Source organism: Aotus nancymaae, unplaced genomic scaffold (genome assembly GCF_030222135.1).
Source record: "Aotus nancymaae isolate 86718 unplaced genomic scaffold, 86718_ANA_hifiasm-v0.15.2.pri h1tg000008l, whole genome shotgun sequence".
In the NCBI taxonomy this organism is placed as follows: domain Eukaryota; kingdom Metazoa; phylum Chordata; class Mammalia; order Primates; family Aotidae; genus Aotus; species Aotus nancymaae.
The window spans coordinates 17,248,874-17,269,952 of record NW_026988419.1 but is presented as its reverse complement, the minus strand read 5'-3'; the positions used below and the strand labels follow the sequence as shown (position 1 = coordinate 17,269,952).

Sequence of the window (21,079 nt, the reverse complement as noted above, 5' to 3'; positions counted from 1 at the left end):
GTGTTTTGTTTTTGTTTTGTGGTTTCCTGTGGGGTCTCGGTGAAGGAAATGAATTCCTGGCCGTAGCAGAAAGCATTAAGAAGCCTGTGAGTCACTGTCTTTTAGGTATTATGTCAGTCAACAGTTATTTGAGTTTGCAAGATCCTCCGCACACATTTCTCTCCCACCTGCTATTCAACAGATTTTGAGGCTCTTTTTCTTTTTTTAAGCCCTCTTTTTGGGGGCAAAATATAATATACAGAAAAGTTCGTAAAACAATTTAAAGCTTAGCAAAATATTTGAAAATAAACACCTATGTAACCATGACCCCAAGGTTATGAAAATAGTATGTTGTAGAAGCTTTAATGTTTTGCCTTTTTTTTTTTTTTTTTTTGAGACAGAGTTTCGCTCTTGTTACCCAGGCTGGAGTGCAATGGCGCGATCTCGGCTCACCGCAACCTCCGCCTCCTGGGTTCAGGGAATTCTCCTGCCTCAGCCTCCTGAGTAGCTGGGATTACAGGCACGCACCACCATGCCCAGCTAATTTTTTGCATTTCTAGTAGAGACGGGGTTTCACCATGTTGACCAGCATGGGCTCAATCTCTTGACCTCGTGATCCACCCGCCTCGGCCTCCCAAAGTGCTGGGATTACAGGCATGAGCCACCGCGCCCAGCCAATGTTTTGCCTTTCATGTATAGATCTACAATCTGTAAGGCTGGTTGCTTCGCCAGGAGCTCAGCCACGCCTCCCCCTCCCTCCGGGAGCTCGGCCACGCCCAGCCCTCTCCAAGCCTAGAAACTGCGTCATCACCCCATGCCCACTTTTGCACTCGGCACTAGGCTTTGCACTCAGCACCTAGCCAGCCGTTGGAGAACCCGGCCAAAATTCAAAAGAAGCCCCGCCAGAACCTGCCCAATAGCATTTTGTCCCATCCAGGCCCCACTCCCCCTGGGTGCCCGGTCACCGGAAATCCCACCTACCTGCCAATAGCAGCTTGCTACGTCCACGTCCTGCTCTCCCACAACCAATCAAACGCCTCCACTCCCTATAAAACCCCACGTCTGAGAGGAGTCAGGCGACTTCTTTGGCCCCTCCTGTCGGACTGCAGAACCTTGCCCAGGAGCCGATTAAATTTCTTCATTCCAATAACTGACCTCTGTTGCCTCTCATTTAAACCTTACACAATCCACCTGCAGTTTATTTTTGTATATGGGGCAAGGTAAGGCCAAGGTTGATTTTTTTCCATACGGATATGAAATTAGCTCAGCACCACTTATGGAAAAGATGGTCCTTCCACCTACTGCTCTGCAGTGCCTTCTTTCCAACATTATAAACTTGTTGTAAAACTACATCTAAGGCGGGGCGTGGTGGCTCACGCCTGTAATCCCAACTCTTTGGGAGGCTGAGGGAGGTAGATCACCTGAGGTCAGAAATTCGAGACTAGCCTGGCCAACATGGTGAAACCCCATCTCTACTAAAAATGAAGAGTAAATGCAAGAGTAAATAAAAAGGCAAAAAAATTAGCTGGGCATGGTGGCAGGCACTGGTAGTCCCAGCTACTTAGGAGGCTAAGGCAGGAGAATCACTTGAATCTGGGAGGGGGAGGTTGTAGTGAGCCGAGATCATGCCATTGCACTCCAGCCTGGGCAACAGAGCGAGACTCCATCTCAAAAAAAAAAAAAAAAAAAAAAAATTCAGAAATATGTAAGTTCAAAAATAAGAGTCCTGCATTCTCCTCCCTCCCACCCTTAGCCCTACCTCCTAGAAGTAATAGGAGGTAGGGCTATTACCTCCTAGAAGTAATAGGAAGCCATTTGTAATTTATCCTCTATGCATACAAATATATGTAAATACACATCAAATATGTTTTTACAAAAATGTATCAAATTCTTCCTACTGAAAATGGCTCACTTCACATGATGTATTTGGCCATTGTTTCATATTGATTTACCATTAAATTCTTTTTTTTTTTAAAGAGAGAAAATCTCTCTCTGTTACCCAAACTGGAGTGCAATGGTGCGATCTTGGCTCACTGCAACCTCTGCCCCCTGCTACACGTTAAATTAAGTTTAGCCCAATGCTGCTTCCTTACATATTTTAAAGTCAGCCTAAAAGTTTCTCTGTGCAGAGTGAATTGTAACCTAACTGGATCGGTCAACAGACTGGAACCCACTTTGTAACAAGTAGCCAAGTCTGAGGCAGTTACTGCAGCCACATTTCAGCCAATCACACGTGGTCAATCACTCACACCGTGTTCAAATAAGGCAAATGTGGAGCTGCAACAAATCTGGCTGTTTCTGTCCTCACTTTCCTTTTCTGTATGTTACTTTCTTTATTCTGTCCGTAAATGTGATCCAACCATGTGGCAACCCTGGAGCTGCTCTGAAGCTCTTCTGGTTGTGGGGGCCGTCCAATCTACAAATCATTCTTTGCTTAATTAAACTCTGTTAAATTTAATTTGTTGAAAGTTTTGCTTTTAACATACCTTATCCCTCTTAAGAGTCGTCAAGTAACTACTCCAGTCTTTATGCGTGTACTTCCTGTGTAAATGCTCTGTGATAGGTCCATTAATAACTAGAACAAGCCAGGCGCAGTGGCTCACACCTGTAATCCCAGCACTTTGGGAGACCAAGGCGGGTGGATTATGAGGTCAGGAGTTCGAGACCAGGCTGTCCATGGTGAAACACTGTCTCTACTAAAAATACAAAAATCAGCCAGGCGTGGTGGCAGGCACCTGTAATCCCAGCTACTCAGGAAGCTAAGGCAGAAGAATTGCTTGAACCCAGGAGGCAGAGGTTGTAGTGAGCTGAGATCGCGCCACTGCACTCTAGCCCAGGCAACAGAGCAAGACTTGTCTCTAAATAAATAAATAACTAGAATGATTTAAATGGAATTTAAGGGGAGAAGGAGGAAAGGAAAGAAGGGTTGCCTGACTCAATTTCCCACACTCTTACTCTTTCGGGGCATCCAGGACCACTCCTGCTGGGTCAGCTCTTGCCTGTGGCCCTGGGCTCACAGGGCTCTCAACAATGCTGTTCGGGCCCCACTCTCATCTGTGACCATCAGGGGCTTCTTGGAGAGCAGGCTCTCTTGAGGCACAAAGCAAAGGAACAACGCCCTGATAAACCCTTTCTGTCTCCAGCACAAGATGAATTTGGAATGATGCTTGCACCTCAGATTTCTTTCAAGAATAAAATGTTCCATATGCCCCAAGAGAACTGGTTAACAGCTACAGGAACTCCTCTCTGGAGGCGACTTTTAACTTCTTTATTTTTCTCAAGGCAAAGAGTGAATGTTGAGGGCTCCTGAAGAGCAGGGGTGAGTCAGCAGTGATTTTTCCCGAGTCTTTTATGGGGACACGTTACAGTTAACATTCTCCACACTGGATGATCCTCTAATAGGGATGGAAATTTATGAGCTCACAGAAGACAAATTGAGACTTTAGGAGAGGGCCGAGTCTCTGAAGTCACTCAGAGCTGATTTCATGAGTGCTATTTGTACATCCTCAAGCTTGCTATTTAAAGAGAATTGTTCAGTTTTGACAAAATTGCTCTGAACATGAACAATTTCCTCCTATTGTGGAGTGTCTCATCTTCAGCTGCTTATTGCATTCCTACTCATGCATTCCCTCTTCTCTTGCTCTCTGTCTCAGACCCCCTGAAGGCCAGAGATGGAGGAGGCTCTGCAGCAGAGGGTGTGGGGGAGGCAGCGCATTTGCTAAATGATGATCCAAATTAGGCTGTAGCACTAGCCCAGGATGGCTCACCTCAGTTCTGCCTGGACTGCCCCAGCATGACTGACTCACCCACTCCCCAGGTCAGTTGAGTACCATCCTGCTTGACTGAGAGGCAGTCTGAAAAGGGAGGACCCTTTTCAGGGGTGAGTGTTTGCTTAAGACTCCTTCCACTAGACTCCTTTGTTTATACCAATATGGTTATGTTTTTGTTTTGTTGTTGTTGTTTTTGAGACAGAGTCTTGCTATGTTGCCCAGGCTAGAGTGTTGTGGTGTGATCTCAGCTCACTGCAACCTCAGCCTCCTGGGTTCAAGTGATTCTCCTGCCTCAGCTCCCCAGCAGCTGGGACTACAGGCGCGCGCCACCACACCCAGCTCATTGTTGTATTTTCAGTAGAGATAGGGTTTCACCTCATTGGCCAGGCTGGTCTCGAACCCCTGACCTCGTGATCCACCCACCTTGGCCTCCCAAAATGCTGGGATTACAGGTGTGAGCCACAGCACCTGACCATGTTTTTGTTTTAATGTATAGTTTTCTGGAGGCAGCCATTGTTTGGGTGGAGAGCTTTCCAGACCACATCCCCAAAATGCAGTGCATTTCCCTTGTAGGGGAAAAGGGACTTGTCCCCTTGGCCCCTTGTCATTCTTCCACCCTAACCTATGGGGGCAGAGAGTGCATGAAGCCTGTGGTGGAAGCGAAATATCTTGAGTATATCTCACTCCCTTGTTGGGCCTCAAGCCACAGCTACCATGGCTGTAGTGGTGTCATTGTACCCAAGCTAAATAAATTTTTTTTTTTTGAGACAGAGTTTTGCTCTGTCACCCAGGCTGGAGTGCATTGGCATGATCTTGGCTCACTGCAACCTCCGCCTCCCAGGTTCAAGCAATTATCTGCCTCAGCCTCCAGAGCAGCTGGGATTACAGGTGCACGCCACCATGCCTGGCTAATTTTTTTTTTTTAATATTTTTCATAGAGACGGGGTTTCACCATCTTGGCCAGGCTAATCTTGAACTCCTGACCTTATGATCTACCTGCCTTGGTCTCCAAAGTGCTGGGATTACAAGCATAAGCCACCACACTCAGCCCAAGCTAAAGAAATTAAGGAAAAAAGAGACGGGCATATTTTTAAGGGAAAGGAAAGGGCAGATCTTTTGTAGTTCCTTAAGTATGGCAGAAGAGGAGAGAGGATTGAAAAGGCAGAAACAGACGTTGAAATCAGGTAGCAGCAGCAGCAGCATCTCAGCAATAACACTGGCCACTATTTAAAAATGTCCACTAGACACTTCATGAAAGTTATTTTATCCTCCTGAGACCCTTAAAAGGTGTATAGTATACTCATTTTGCAGCTGAGGAAAGAGACCTAGAGACTTGAATCTTGTGATGCAGTAGAGAGAACACACATCTAGATGTCACTTAATGGCTATGTGACCTTGGGCAAGTCATTTGACCTCCCTGGGCCTCAGTTTCGAGTTTGGGCTACATTATCACTAATGCCTTTTTCTGTTCTGACATAACTGGACTGACCTTATAAAGCAGAGAAACCCAAACACATAAAACACTTTATACCATGCAAACTAGCAATCCCCCACTCAACAGATATTCCCACTGACATGCCAGGCTCTTGCATAGGTCCTGGGATGCAGAGGTGAACAACATAAGCCCTGTCTTCATGGAATTGACTTGTGGTGACCTTGGGTGGTGGTGGTTGTTTTAAAATAGACTATTTTTTGGAACAGTTTTAGAGTTACATAAGAAATTCAGGAGAGGGTAGTTTTTGTATGCACTTACCCAATTTTCTCTATTGTTACAATTAATAAAGCAAGATTAATACATTATTTTTTTAATCTTTTCCTTTTTTTTTGAGAGGGACTCTCACTCTGTTGCCCAGGCTAGAGTGCGCAGTGGTGCAATCTCGGCTCACTACAACAATCTCTGCCTCCTGGTTCAAGCGATTCTCCTGCCTCAGCCTCCCAAGTAGCTGGGATTACAGGTACCCACCACCGCACCTGGCTAATTTTTGTATTTTTAGTAAAGACAGGGTTTCACCATGTTGGCCAGGATGGTCTTTATCTCTTGACCTCATGATCCCCCGCCTCGGCCTCCTAAAGTGCTGGGATTACAGACGTGAGCCACTGCGCCCGGCCTGAGCAAGGTTCTTAACCTCCCTGAGATTGAGTTTATTTTTCCTTTTCCTTTTTTTTTTTTTTTTGAGACAGGATCTCAATTTGTTGCCCAGGTTGGAGTGCAATGGTACGATCATAGCTCACTGTAATCTCTGAACTCCTGCGCTCAAGCAATCCTTGTGTTTCAGCCTTCTGAGCAGCTAGGACCACAGGTGTGTGCCACCATACCAGCCTTATTATTTTTTTTATTTTTATTTTTTTGAGACAGAGTTTCGCTCTTGTTGCCCAGGCTGGAGTGCAATGGCGCGATCTCGGCTCATCGCAACCTCCGCCTCCTGGGTTCAGGCAATTCTCCTGCCTCAGCCTCCTGAGTAGCTGGGATTACAGGCACGTGCCACCATGCCCAGCTAATTTTTTGTATTTTTAGTAGAGACGGGGTTTCACCATGTTGACCAGGATGGTCTCGATCTCTTGACCTTGTGATCCACCCGCCTCGGCCTCCCTATTATTTTTATTTTTGTAGAGATGGGGTCTTGCTATATTGTCCAGGCTGCCTAGAACTCCTGGGCTCAAAGAATCCTTTGCAAGTGAGACTCTGTCAAGAAAGAAAGAAAGAGAGAGAGAGGGAGGGAGGGAGGGAGAAAAGGAAGGAAAAGTACAAGTTGTCAGAGGTCCCGCCCCTGGTAAAGAGCAGAATTCTGTTTTGAACCCAGACTGATTCCAGAGCCTCTAAGTTCCTAATCAATCATTACATGAGACTTCCTCTCTTTTTCTTTTTTCCTTTTTTTGAGATGGAGTCTCACTCTGTTGCCCAGGCTGGAGTGCAATGGCGTGCTCTTATATTGCCACAAGCTCTGCCTCCCAGGTTCAAGGGATTCTCCTACCTCAGCCTCCTGAGTAGCTGGGATTACTGGTGTGTGCCACCATGCCTGGCTCATTTTTGTATTTTTAAGTAGAGATGGAGTTTCACCATGTTGGTCAGGCTGGTCTCAAACCCCTGACCTCGTGATCTGCCCGCCTCGGCCTCCCAAAGTGCCGGGATTACAGGCATGAGCCACCGCATCCTCTGTCACCAGGCTGGAGTGCAGTGGCATGACCTCAGTTCACTGCAACCTCCACCTCCTGGGTTCAAGCGATTCTCCTGCCTCAGCCTCCTAAGTAGCTGGGACTATAAGCCGCGCCACCACGCCCAGGTAATTTTTGTATTTTTAGTAGAGATAGGGCTTCACCATGTTGGCCACACCAGGATGGTCTCAATCTCTTGACCTCGTGATCTGCCCACCTCAGCCTCCCAAAGTGCTGAGATTATAGGCACGAACCACCATGCCCAGCCTCTTTTTCTTAGTAATGAAGATAATAATCATTCCTATCATAAAGGATAATGAAAAGTAGATGAGAACATCCATATAAAATACTCAGACAGTGCCTACTATGTGTTACCTTCCAACAATTGTAACCATATGAAGTGCATAGCTGTCTGCAAGTTGCTTTTATTTGATTTGATTTATATATTTTTTTGAGACAGGGTCTATCTGTTGCCCAGGCTAGACTGCAGTGGCGTCATGACAGCTTCCTGCAGCCTCAACCTCCCAGGCTCAAGTGATCTTCCCACCTCAGCCCAGGTATGCAAGTTGCTTTTAATGTAATTGTGAGGAAAAGTGAACAGGTGCAAAATTATTTGAGACGTTAATATTAAGCTTTGGGAACGGAAGTTACTTGTTACCAGAGTTCTGACTGGAATCAGGGCCACAATGCCTTTCAGCTCTCATGGTCTTTCTTGATCTTCAAATCATAGATTCTCTCTTACACTCTTATTCCAGTAGTTCTCTGAGCTTCTTATCCTCTGGATTAGCCATCCCCTGAAAAAAGGCAGCAAAACTTCCTAGTGTGTGTGTTCTATGTGAAGAAAGATCATGTGTCAAGTCCCAGAACACACCATCCCCACCCCGGGCCTCAGCCAGAAATCTAATTCTTCCCTGCTGACCCCTTTGAGAAACCTGGACCAACAGAGAATTGATGGTGGGTAGAGGGTAAGATGTTGGAATTTAAGGGTTCAGACCCGGACCAGGAAGCTGCCTAACAGCCTAGAGTGGGGCCATAGGAGTGGGTTCTGAAATGAAGTGGAAGGCAGGCCATCAGCACTGAGATGGAGCAGCTGGAGCAGCTGGAGCAGCTGGAACAGAAAACTTTCCCCCAGCCTTCCAATCTCCTGACTTGCCTCATAGAAGGCCAGGCTCTTCCCAATCAGCAGCCGGCAGAACCATCCTCTTTTTCTTCAGAGCTCTGATCAGTTTGAAATTGTTTGACTTCTTCTTTTTTTTTGGAGAGGAGTCTCGCTCTGTTACCCAGGCTGGAGTGCAGTGGTGCTATCTAGGCTCACTGCAACCTCCGCCTCCCGGATTCAAGCAATTCTCCTGCCTCAGCCTCCTGAGTAGCTGGGACTACAGGCATGTGCCACTATGCCCCGCTAATTTTTTGTATTTTTAGTAGAGACGGGGTTTCACCATGTTGACCAAACTGGTCTTGAACTTCCAACCTCACCTGGGCCTGCCAAAGTGGTGGATTACAGGTGTGAGCCACCGCACCCAGCTTTGTCTAACTTCTTAAAGTGGCTGGCTATACGATTGTTTCCTGCTGGCCTGCAACTTGTTGTGGGAGTGGAACCTTGGATTTTAGTCACCATTGTCGCTAACATCCTGTACAGGGTCTGCCACTTTTAGAGAGTATAATGCAGAGGGGAAATAAATGAGATTTGGAGTAAAGACGGGGGTTTCACCATGCTGGCCAGGCTGGTCTCGAACTCTTGACTTCCAGTGATCCGCCAGCCCTGCCTTCCAAAGTGTTAGAATCGTGAAGCCGTGAGCCACCGCGCCAGGCCCCACAAACATTAAGATTTAAGCATTTCTCTAAGCCAAGTGCTGTGCATCGAATGGAGGAACTCGTACCTTTGCAGGATTTTGTGATATACGTGAAATAATTTGGACGAGCTTCTGTTACGGTTGTTCGTAGCCATAGTTTGCGAATCTGGGTAAACCTGGTTGAGAGACGCCTTCCACCTGCAAACATTTCTCAGGAGGCCGCCGGAAAACGACCGAACCATAGAGCTCAGTTCCTAGCTAGGCCTCCACCAGCCACTTCCGCCCATCCGCCTAATACCGCGCCTGCGCACCGGTTCTCTTCCTTTTTCGGCTCGGACCGGCAACATGGTGAGTGCGGGTCGCTCCGCGGCCTAGCTCCCTATCCGCCTGCATCTGTCCTTGATTTTTTTGTCCGCACCCGTCTTCTCTCTTGCCTTGCCCTTTGTTCTCTCCTGTCTCCATGCCCTCGCAGGAGACAACACTCTCGGACGCTGCCCAAAGCGGAGGGGCGGGGGCGCTTTGGCGGGGCCTGGCGCAACCCGGAAGGGTTAACGCTGGGCCTTGGGAGCGCGCGCCCTGCCCTGGGCACTGGTTTTGTTGGGTTGAATTTGGGGAAAACTACGTCACTTATCGGTGAAGTGGAGGAACAGTGGGTGGAGGCGCCGAGGCCTGCCTGGGTTCCAGGTCTAAATATCACTGGTTTCTCCCTTTACTCTAAACAGGCCAAACGTACCAAGAAGGTTGGGATCGTCGGTAAATATGGGACCCGCTATGGGGCCTCCCTCCGGAAAATGGTGAAGAAAATTGAAATCAGCCAGCATGCCAAGTACACTTGCTCTTTCTGTGGCAAAGTAAGGTGGTCTCTGGGGTGGGGAGAGGGAGGGTAGGTTTCTTTCCCAAGTGAGGCCTGACTTAAGGGTGGTTTATAAACCGTGTGCTGGTGAGCAGTTAGACTTACTCATTCTTTTATGAGTTTTAAGATAAAAATATTTATGGTAACTTAAGATTTTTTGAAACGTTTTTCATTGAAAGAAAACCACTTAAAAGTTAATGGATAAAATAATAATTTGACAGAGACTCCCCTCCTCCCCCCAGCCTAAGCCAAACCTGGCTTGTGGGAAATGATTCCATCGGTTTCGTCTACTGATGTTTCTGTACCAACCCCCAAGATGTCCAGTCTGTGCATCTAATACCATTCTACTTGTTCTGCGAGGGGTTTTTGTTTGATAAAGGTTTGAACGTTTACTGTGTGCACAACACGGCATTACAGCAGTCTGTGTTTTTGAGGGAGGAAGTGAGGCTTTAACATCCCTGACAATAAGGTGAATCCAGATTTAGACTTCTGGATGCTTGTAAGATACAGTACTTGCTTCATGGTGAAAATTGGTTCTCTTTTATAGACCAAGATGAAGAGACGAGCTGTGGGGATCTGGCACTGTGGTTCCTGCATGAAGACAGTGGCTGGCGGTGCCTGGACGTACAAGTGAGTCTTATTTCCTTGTATCTGGAAGTTTGTGGACCACATAGGCCCGAATTCCAGGTTGTCACTGGATGGGCTGGTTTTAACACTTTTCTCAGGACTGAGAGAATAAGGATGCCTTTGTATTTTCAGGATTCTTCCGTGGTGGTTTATTTTCAATTATTGAAAGGCTAAACACAAAACTGAAATAGAAGTCGGAAATCTGATTCACATATTATTTAAGAATTTGTTGGTTACTGGGCGCATCGTTGTGAACATGGTCATGATAGTGCGCACGTCTGTTAGTGGGGCTGAATCTGTACTGAACGTTGATTTACACTGCAAGTTTTGATGAAAATAGATGAAGAGGTCAGTTAGTTCGAAACCGTATTTGGAAACTTCAGGCCATCAGGACCACCACAGTTTCGTCTTCTAAACAGTATTAGACTTCTACAGGTTTGTGAATCTGCAACTCAGTTATCGCCTGACAGGGCCAGGTGATATTGCTGAAATAAAATTATCGATGCTGGTTACTGCTTGCTTTGACTCCTAAGTTTTATCCATTTCTGGAAATTAAAGCCGCCCTTAAAGATCTCTAGTCTGGGAATTCATTGCTGACCTGAAGTGTGAAGTATTTGTCCTGTAGTGTCTAGACCTGTGTTGTCCAAAGCACTAAGCACATACATGGCTAGTGTAATTAAAGAGTGGGATTTTAAAATTTTAGTCAATTTAAACTTAAACTGAAGCAGTGGAAAATGTTGAAATATGTGTTAAATCACCTTGTAGGGGGTTTTATTAGGACAGAATGGAAAATGGGAACTAGAGTGCTTTCTTGGTTCTGGTAGGAAAGTGAATTAGCATTTATATACTCACCCTAGAGGATGGTGAGTTTCAGGTAAAGTTCCTGAATTTTGTGGTAAAACTTTCATAGTCATTTCAATGCCTGTCTTTCCCAGAGGCACTTTAGTGTCTGCTGTATTGCCTTAATCATTGTTCTCACTGTACCATCTTGTAATTTATTCATTTCTTCTGGTAATCTGTCCGTTCTCTTTTAACAAGTTTAGGTCAGCCTCTTAACATTTCTTTTTTGTGGGTGGAAGGGACAGGGAATTAAAGCTTGCTTGTCCACAACTGAGTTACTTTAAAAAACAAACAAAAAAAAACTCCGGTTGAGATATCAAATGTGCATGTCTAATTCTGCAAGACCCAGAAGGCATGGCTTTAAAGGATGCCATCATGTAGTTTAGAAGCTACTAATTTCCAGGGAGTAATCTAATGTTGGTTGGATCTTCGGATTGACTGCAGCAAAGTATTGGTAGAGCAGTCTTATCTCAGTATAATTATTTCCAGGAAAATTTGGGAAGAGACATTAACATAAAAATGAGACAGATGTACTTATTTGCTATTTTCTATGTTAACATGCTTAATTATGTTGGAAACTGAATCTTTCTTTCCAGTACCACTTCTGCTGTCACGGTAAAGTCCGCCATCAGAAGACTGAAGGAATTGAAAGACCAATAGACGCTCCTCTACTCTTTGAGACATCACTGGCCTATAATAAATGGGTTAATTTATGTAATAAAATCGTCTTGGCTTGTTAATTTTATTAGACATTCTGATGTTTGCATTGTGTTAATACTGTTGTATTGGAAAAGCATGCTGAGATGGATTGTTGTAATTTAGTCTAAGTAGTCGAAAAAATGCACATAAGAACATAAGCCTTCCAAGTTAGATATGTGTATTAGCTTTTTATAAGTCTGCTCCTGCTAGTTAGACTTTGAGATACATTGGAGCGAACTATATAAACTTTGGTTTTTAAATTACAGTTAATATTTTTTGATTTTGAGACAGAGTCTTTCTGTCACCCAGATTGGAGTGCAGTGTCCTGATCTTGGCTCACTGCAACCTCCATCTTTTAGATTCAAGCGATTCTCCTGCCTCAGCCTCCCAAGTAGCTGGGATTACAGGCACGCACCACCACACCCAGATAATTTTTGCATTTTTAGTAGAGTTAGGGTTTCACCATGTTGACCAGACTGGTCTTGAATTCCTGACCTCAAGTGATCTTCCTGCCTTGGCCTCCCAAAGTCCTGGGATTACAGGTGTAAGCCATCAGGCCCAGTCTTAGAGTTAAATATTTTTAAAAAATGTTTTCTAGGCTGGGTGTGGCGACTCACTCCTGAAATCCCAACACTTAGGGTGACTGAGGCAGGTGGATTACTTAAGGCCAAGAAGTTGAGACCAGTGTGGCCAACATAGCGAAAACCTATCTACGAAAAATACAAAAAATAACCAGGTGTGGTGGTGGTTGCCTGTAATCCCAGCTACTTGGGAGGCTCAGGCACAAGAACAGCTTGAATCCAGGAGACGGAGGTCGCAGTGAGCCAGAAACGTGCCACTGCACTTGCCTGGGCCACACTCTTGTCTCCAAAAAAAAGTTTCTGAAGGTAAAATATGACTAAAGGATATATATACACTGCCTTTGCTATTAACTTTCGGTGTTTAATTTAACCCACACTGTATTAGCATCTTCAGGAAACAGAATGAAAGTAATTTCATGTTAAATGTTGCAAATGTCCACCATTCTTCCATTTTTTAGTTTGCATATAAGGATTTGTAGGATTGATTTCAGATTGACAGATGGTTGTAGTAAAAAAAAAAAAAAAAAAAAGTACCTTGGAGAATTCAAGAGTTATTTTAAGCCTTTCTTTGACACTTTTATGCACTTAATTCACTGCCAATTTTGTCTAACTTCTCAACCATCTGTGGTATGGACTCCTCAGGCCTCCCTAATTGGCGTGTCTTTTGTCTGTTCCAGAGTCAGTAATCCTTTACGGATGCAAATCTAATCTGATAAGAATGTGACTTTACTTGATCTTTAGGACAGAGTAAAAACCTTTGTTTCATTTGGGCTGACCTTCTATCCCTTTTTTTTGCCCATTACTGTGCTTTGCACACGTGTCCCTTCACCTGTACTCCTGCATTGCCTCTGGCAGAAACATCACTACCTCAAGAGAATACTTAATGGAGTCAAGCAGTTACTAGACCCATAGCAGAAACTAGTTATCTGTGGATCTCATTTGTGTCACAGAAGGGTACCCCTACTGATTTTGTACTGTGAAGCGAGTACTGTGGGTTAGTAGGGGTAGGACCAGGAGTGACAAGTCAGGATTTTCAGGCTTCATAGGAATGACACTGTTCTCATAGGAGCCTCCAGGTGAATAACCAGTATTTCACGTAAGCATAGGGAATTGAATAGGTGGTCTAGTGCTGTGGTTAAGAACACCAGCTTAGCCAAACTGCCTAAGTAGTTGGGTGACATGGGTTAAGTGACAAACTCTGCTTCAGTTTCCTGTATAATTCCTGGTAGAATAGAGTATATGATGGTATAAGCTGCTATGTCACCTTGCTTAAGAATTTGAACATGATTAGGCATGGAAAACTTCAGTTTTTGTAATCAGTGAAGTACTGCTTTTTGTTTTCTGAGACAGTCTCACTCTTGTCATCCAGGCTGAAGTACAGTGGCATGATCTCAGCTCACTGCAGCTTCTGCCTCCCGGGTTCAAGCAGTTCTCGTTCCTTAGGCTCCGAAGTAGCTGGATTATAGGGCTGTGCCACTGAGCCCAGCTAATTTTTGTATTTTTAGTAGAGACAGGCTTTTGCCATGTTGGCCAAGCTGGTCTCGAACTCCCAGTATCAAGTGATAAACGAGCCTTGGCCTCCCAAAGTACTGGGATTCTGTAAGCCACCTCACCTGGCCAAGTATTGCTTTTTTATGACGGTTAAGAGGAATGGGCGGGGGGTGGCTTACAGATCAGTGGAAGTGTTGAGATAAATATTTTCATACCTAAGGAAACAGTGATTTTTCCAAGATCATAGGGAGGCAGGTGATGTAGGTAGGGCTGAAAATTAGGTTTCTGACTCCTATTCCATGATATGCTGCTGTACTAGTCTGCCTTCTATTTTATGGACTTAAGAGTATTCCTTGTCTGCCTCTTCCCATGCTAAAGATGCCCACCTTCGTTTTGTTAAGTAACTTCATCCCCTGGCTTGTCTTCACAGTGGTTTTCTGAGCCTTTGACTATAAATCATTTAATTGAACATTGCGTCAGGATGTAAAAAGTGAGTTAGGCTTGTGTTTTTCACCAGGCCATTTCATTGTATCCTAACTATGTCGGTGGCTGTGATAAATGTGCAGATAGAGAGCAAAGACAGAAGCACATCTAATTCCAAGCTGTCTTTTGGGTATGAAGTTGAGATCTGGGGAAACTTGAGATTTGTTTTGTCAGCAACAGGCGAGGTGTGGAGAGCTGTGACTGAAGGGATTTGGGGAGGACCTGTTAAGACTGGAAACAATACATCACCTGTGGAATGCAGTAACCGCAACAAAGCAACGTGTACAACTTTTTTACTGTTGGCTCTCTTCCTCTGGGAAACTTTTGAGAGCACTTCAGGTCAGAATACTTCAGAATAAGTCAGCAGGGAATGGAAACTGATAAAATGCTTAGGGGTACATCAAGATAAGTTGAGTGTCAAGTTAATGTCATGCCACAGTCAACCCTGTTATGTCAGGGGCCTTCAGAATAGAGTAGTGTCGGTAGAGTGGGTGGTATGGCTGATGCCAAAGACCCACAGGTGTTTATGGGTTCACTTAGCAAAGCAGGGGCTTAGGTAGGGTAGAGACTATTTATTAAACCAGCCTGCGTTGACTACTTTCTGCAGTATGGACAGGACATGATCACTCTCAAATTCACCTATTTAGCAGGGGAAACAGTATGCTTCATTAAGCTTAATTATAAACTCGTGAGTTAGAAAACTGGTGAAAGTGTTATTTCCTCCTAAAGTAATTACCTATACATGGCAATTCCAATCAGAGTGCTAATTTTTCTTTTTAACCCCAGAGCTGTGCAAAGTATTTCTAAAATTTATTTGGGAACTTAACATCTGGAAAGGACAAGAACTGTCTCCAGCATAATGGTTGAGAATGTGGATTCTAGGCCTTGCACGGTGGCTCACACCTGTAATCCCAGCACTTTGGGAGGCCGAGGCGGGCGGATCATGAGGTTAAGAGATAAGACCATCCTGGCCAACATGATGAAACCCCATCTCTACTAAAAATACAAAAAATTTGTTGGGTGTGGTGGCGCGTGCCTGTAGTCCCAGCTACTCGGGAGGCTGAGGCAGGAGAATTGCTTGAACCTGGGAGGTGGAGTTTGCAGTGAGCCGAGATCGCGCCACTGCACTCCAGCCTGGCGCCTGACAACAGAGCAAGACTCTGCCTCAAAAAAAAAAAAAAGTGGATTCTAGAGTCAAAAGCAGGAATTTTTAGGTGGTTCTGCTAAACTAGCTGTGTGACCTTGGAGGAATTATTTAATCCTCTCCTGAAGTTTATTTATTTATTTTTTTACCAAGTCAGAGTTTTGCTTTGTCACCCAGGCTGGAATGCAGTGCAGTGCCGTGGTCTCGGCTCACTGCAACCTCTGCCTCCTGAGTTCAAGGCCTTTGCCTCCCAAGTAGCTGGGATTACAAGCGTACACCATCACACCTGGCTAATTTTAGTAGAGACGGGGTTTCACCATGTTGGCCAGGCTGGTCTCGAACTCCTGACCTCAGGCGAGCCACTTGCCTCGGCGTCCCAAAGTGTTGGAATTACAGGTGTGAGCCACCATGCCCGGCCTAATCTTTTCATCTGTAAGATGGATGTAATAGTTTTTCTCTAGAACAAAACAAATTAGATAAGGATCTAGAACACTCATAGTGAGTTTCAGGGACTGTAGATCTTGGAAAGAGGAATAACACCTTGGATATAATGCTGTTCTTCAAAGATGGGGTGGTGGGAGGGTGTTAGAGGGTGCCATCAGGCTGAAGGAGAAGGAATCAGGAGGGAAACTGCCTATGGTGAAAGCATGAGTTACGATGTCAGGGAAAGGGAGAGACAGGGTTCAGGCCAAGGAAGGCATTCTGTTTTTGGCCCTAGGAGCTTCAAAAAGATCTTTAATAATACTTTTAAGGCAGTGTGTGTGTATATATGTGTACATGCATACACATCTGATGTGTTTAATTTTTGTTTTTTATTTTTTTTGAGATAGAGTCTGGCTTTGTTGCCCAGGCTGGAGTGCAGTGATGTGGTCTTAGCTTACTGCAACCTCCACCTTGCAGACTCGAGCCATCCTCCCACTTCAGCCTTCCCAGTAGCTGGGACTACAGGTTTATGCCACCACGCCTGGCTAACTTTTGTATTTTCTATTTTTCATAGAGACAGGGTTTTACTGTGTTGCCTATGCAGGTCTCAAACTCATGAACTCAAGCATATACCTGTCTCAGCCTCCCAAAATACTGTGACTACTGGCATGAGCCACCGTGCCCAGAATATGAAATACTTTTTTGAAGTTCAAATCTCTTTGGAATCTTAGGATATTCCTTGTAAGAGGAAGGCTTATTTTCCTCTTTTCCATTGGATCTGTGTATGCTGTTTTTATTGTCTATGGGAAGTTGTTGAGTGGACCTGTTTGTCATGGGTTAAATTCTAGCACATTTGTGCTAAGGATCAAGTAATACCCTTTTTTCCCAGGTGCTTCACTTGAGTATTTTAGTGTAATTTTAGATTACTTAGTCTCTAGCTTACTTCAGGCTGCAGAGAAAATGAGATGTATTGGCTTCATTTGCACAGGAACCATAAAAGGATTGTTCCAAGCACTATGGGAAAAGGATGGTGCCATTTGCTTAGTTAGAGGGCACTAACTGGAGATACAAAAAGCCATTCTGAAAAAATGGAAACCAGAGGAACTGAGGACAAATTTAATTCCTGGTGGCTGAGCGCTGGTTCCTGTAGATCCTCTGTTCTGCTCTCCCATTGAGTTGGCTACACCCAGTCTTTCCAGATGTAGTGAAGGTTGGGACCTGCAGTTACTGGGAAAATGATATGAGCAGCAAGCTGCCAACACACTTCCATCTATTTAGGCCCATTCACAAGAGCCTTAGAAGAGTGAGTTTCTACTTGTGTGCCCCATGGTTCCTTCCAGGCAATAATCAGTGAAAAAAGTAGGAGAGACCACATGGATCTAACATAACTTACTGTCTACACCCATTAGATCAAGACTAAGCCGGAGTTTTGGGCATGCAAGCAAAAGGTAACACTTTTTTTTTTTGAGATGGAGTCTTGCTCTTACCGAGGCTGGAGTGCAGTGGTGTGATCTCAGCTCATTATAACCTCTGCCTCTTGCATTCAAATGATCCTCCTCAGCCTCCTGAGTAGCTGGGATTACAAGCATGTGCCACCACATCCAGCTAATTTTTGTATTTTTAGTAGAGACGGGGTTTTACCATGTTGGCCAGACTGATCTCAAACTCCTGACCTCAAGTGATCTGCCCTCCTTGATCTCGCAGGGTGCTGAAATTACAGACGTGAGCCACTGCGCCCAGCCAACACTTGTACACAACTGTATTAGTCCATTCTTGTGTTACTATAAATACCTGAGACTGGATAATTTATAAAGAAAAGAGGTTTAATTGGCTTGTGGTTCCACAGACTACACAGGAAGCATGATTGGGGAGGCCTCAGGGAGCTTTTACTCATGGTGGAAGGCAAAGCCAGAGCAGGAATCTTCACATGGCTGGAGCCTAGAGCAGGAGGAAAAGGTGGGTAGGAGGGGATGCTACACACTAAAAGCAACCAGATTTTGTGAGAACTCTCACAAGAACAGCACTCGGGAGGTGGTGCTCAACCATGAGAAACTGTCCCCATGATCCATTTACCTCCCACCAGGCCTCACCTCCAACATTGAAGATTTCAGTTGAACATGAGATTTGAGTGGGGACACAGATCCAAACCATATCAACAACTAAAGTTTCTTCTTACGACATTATGGCATACATGAACTCCTCCCAGACTGCTCCCCAACTATTTCCCTGGTTGGGTAATGTGTTGGTCAGTGTCCTAGCAGGGAATAGATAATACATTCAAATTACGAAAATACAAGGTTTTTATAAAGACATGATTTACAAAAGTGTGTGCAGGATGTTGGAAAAACCAGAGGAGATAATAGAGTGGCCTGAAAGAGAGGAGAGTGAGTAGTTGCTGGAAATTGTTAAGGAGAGCCCTGTGGAAAGGGTGACCTTAGAGTGATTCAATCAATGAAATAAGGCCATGCAGAGAGTGACCCAAGGGATGAATATCTCAGCCTCCTTCTCTCTTCTTACCTGCTATTGTTCTCCAGTGACCAAGCCCAACCACTAGGCAAAAGAACCATTCACATAGTACCTAGAGGTCAGCCTCCTGGAGCAGAGATCAAGATAGAGAGGTAAGGAGAGAGGCACTAGAGAGGCGTGTGAAAAGTGTCAAGCATACTATCTGTTAGGGCTCTGTATTAAGATCAGATGTTGATCGATTAATTGGTTGTCATTGTGTAGTCCTTGTGCGTAGGGACTAGGTTTAGTTCATCTTTATGTCCTCTTGTTTTAGCTATTGCTAAATCCAAGCCACCTCACAATTCAAGAACTGAAAACAATAAGCGTATTACAAGTCATTCTGATAATCTGGGTCTTTCTGGGCTTGGCTTGCTTTTACGTCTGTGGTCAGCTGTTAGGTCAGTGGGGAACTGATTGGTCTAGCATGGCCTCACTCATGTTTCTGGCTGATGGCTGGCTGGCAGTTGGAGCAGTAAGCATGACAGGGTCATGTGTCTGTCCTTCAGCAGCTAGCCTGGGTTGGCTCACAGGGCGGTGGCAGGGTAATTGGGGCTCACACATCCTTACTTGTTCTGCATTCTAGTGCAAAGATGTCCGTCCAAGGCGAATCCAGATTTAAAGAGTAAGAAAATATACTCTCTTTATTGATGCAACAAGCTACACAGTCACATTACAAAAAGGGTGTAGATACAGGTAGTCGTGTAGAATTATGACCATTTTTGCAATCTACTATTCCCCATAATAGGATCTGGGATAAATTGGGTCCTGTGTTATTTTATGATTTAATAAATAAATGGTACTAGAGAGGAGATTTTAAATGTCCTGAAAGATCTGACCATTTTGTGGTCCCCATCTCCTATTACAATTTACTTTTTTGGTGGTTAATTTAGATGGGGTCTCACTCTGTCACCCAGGTTGGCGTGCAGTGGTGCAATCTAGGCTCACAGCAACGTCTGCCTCCCAGGCTCAGGCGATCCTCCCATCTCAGCTTCCTGAGTAACTGGGTCTACAGGCAGGCACCACTAGCCCAGCTATTGTTTTTTTTTTTTTTGGTAGAGACGGGGTTTTGCCAGATTGCCTAGGCTGGTCTCGAACTCTTGGGCTCAAGTGATATGCCCACCTTGGCCTTCTATAATGCTGGGATCACAGTCATGTGTTTGTAAAACTATGTTCTATTATAATGTCTTAGACATTCAGAGGAAGCATAATTGCTGGTACTTCTGAAAGAGGGTGTGTTGAGCTATCTGTGTCATATTCCAACTTTTGTCTTGGCTCATTTCAATTTTATGGTCACAAGAATGTAAATATTCTGTCTCTCTTCATTTTGCCTGTTACCTGGGAAGTGTTTAGTGACTTGTTCATGTTCTTTCTTCACTAACATCATGCTTTCTATTTCTTTTGGCTAGTATTGTTACTTTTCTGATGATCAGACTACCTACTCCCTTTGATACATGAAGTTTTGCCTATCTTTGGGCCAATCAACTATCCATATTTTGCAGAATTGTGAGGATCGTTATCACCAGTCTGATTGAGAAGCAGTTTACAGAAGTATCACATCTTGGTATGGTAGCTAATTGGGAATTTGGGTTGGTTAGTGAAGGGATGAATGCTTTTTTGGTTCCACCTGTGATACTTTGGGGCATATTTGGAATTGCATGTAAGGAAAGAGGGGCATGTAGAATGCATTAGAGATTCCGTCATAATCATGTCAAGTCGCAGTGGCTCACACCTGTAATCCCAGCACTTTGGGAGGCTGAGGCGGGCAGATCACTTGAGGTCAGGAGTTGGTGACCAGACTGGATAACATGGTGAAAACCTGTCTCTACTAAAAAAAATACAAAATTTAGCTGGGCATGGTGGCACGTGCCTGTAATCCCAGCTATTCAGAAGGCTGAGGCAGGATAATCACTTGAACAAGAGAGGTGGAGGTTGCAGTGAGCTGAGAGCGCTCCTCTGCACTCCAGCCTGGGCAACAGAGCAAGACTACATCTTTGAAAAAAAAGATAACTACTGTCATCTACAGCCTTTGGTACTCTGTTTCTCATAACTGAACACCCTCAATATGCTCAGTTGATTGGACCAGGGATGGACAGCTGATTGAGTAAATGGAACCAATCAATTCTCTTTAGAGAATTTGGATCAGATAACACAGGAGCTGAGTTAAAGTGAGGCAGAGCACTAAGCTCTGGGAAAAGTTCATGGACTCCTCCAGCCGGGATCACAGCACTTCCCCAATTCCTATCGATTCCAACCAGAGTTTTTTGGTTGTGTGCAATAAATACTGACCATATGTAACTAAAGCAGAGGAAAGTATTTATCGCAGGGTAATAGAGTGCTTCACAGGACTGAAAAAACCTAAAGGATCAGGTTTATAAGGGGAAGAAAACAGGGTGTTCTCACAGATATCAGAGGGAGGAGTGAAAGACAATCCCCGTAAAGAATCCCCAGTAGGGAGCTGAACTTCTGGTCTGTTTTATGTCTTGACACTATTGAAGAGTCAAAAGCCTGAACAGAAGAGTCCAGTGGCCTAGTTAGGGTCATACTTCCATCCCTTGGTGCCTTAGTTGGCAGTCCCACCAACACTACACATGACAGAGGAGAAATAAATCTTTAATAGGAAATCAGAGATTGGCCATAATTTTAGGAGGGCAAATGTTCTTCACATCAAGCTTGAATTGCCATTTAAGTTGTATTTGTACCACTTACTCTTTTATAAACCATCTAATTAGAAGGTAATG

At 44.6% G+C, this 21,079-nt stretch overlaps 1 protein-coding gene and 1 long non-coding RNA gene across 2 annotated transcripts; one reads left to right on the top strand and one right to left on the bottom strand.

The window, feature by feature from the left end:
* Positions 1–7,303: 7,303 nt before the first annotated feature.
* Positions 7,304–8,935, bottom strand: LOC105712808 (uncharacterized). The gene is made up of 2 exons (XR_001106414.3): positions 8,783–8,935; positions 7,304–7,696 (listed from the first exon to the last, which is right to left on the bottom strand). It is a non-coding gene; the product is annotated as an uncharacterized LOC105712808 (long non-coding RNA).
* Positions 8,936–9,012: 77 nt separating this feature from the next.
* RPL37A (ribosomal protein L37a) lies at positions 9,013–11,760 on the top strand. The gene is made up of 4 exons (XM_012446063.3): positions 9,013–9,043; positions 9,418–9,546; positions 10,096–10,178; positions 11,612–11,760. Exons 1-4 carry the CDS (start codon positions 9,041–9,043, stop codon positions 11,673–11,675), a joined length of 279 nt encoding a protein of 92 aa, XP_012301486.1. The 5' UTR covers positions 9,013–9,040; the 3' UTR covers positions 11,676–11,760.
* Positions 11,761–21,079: the final 9,319 nt, after the last annotated feature.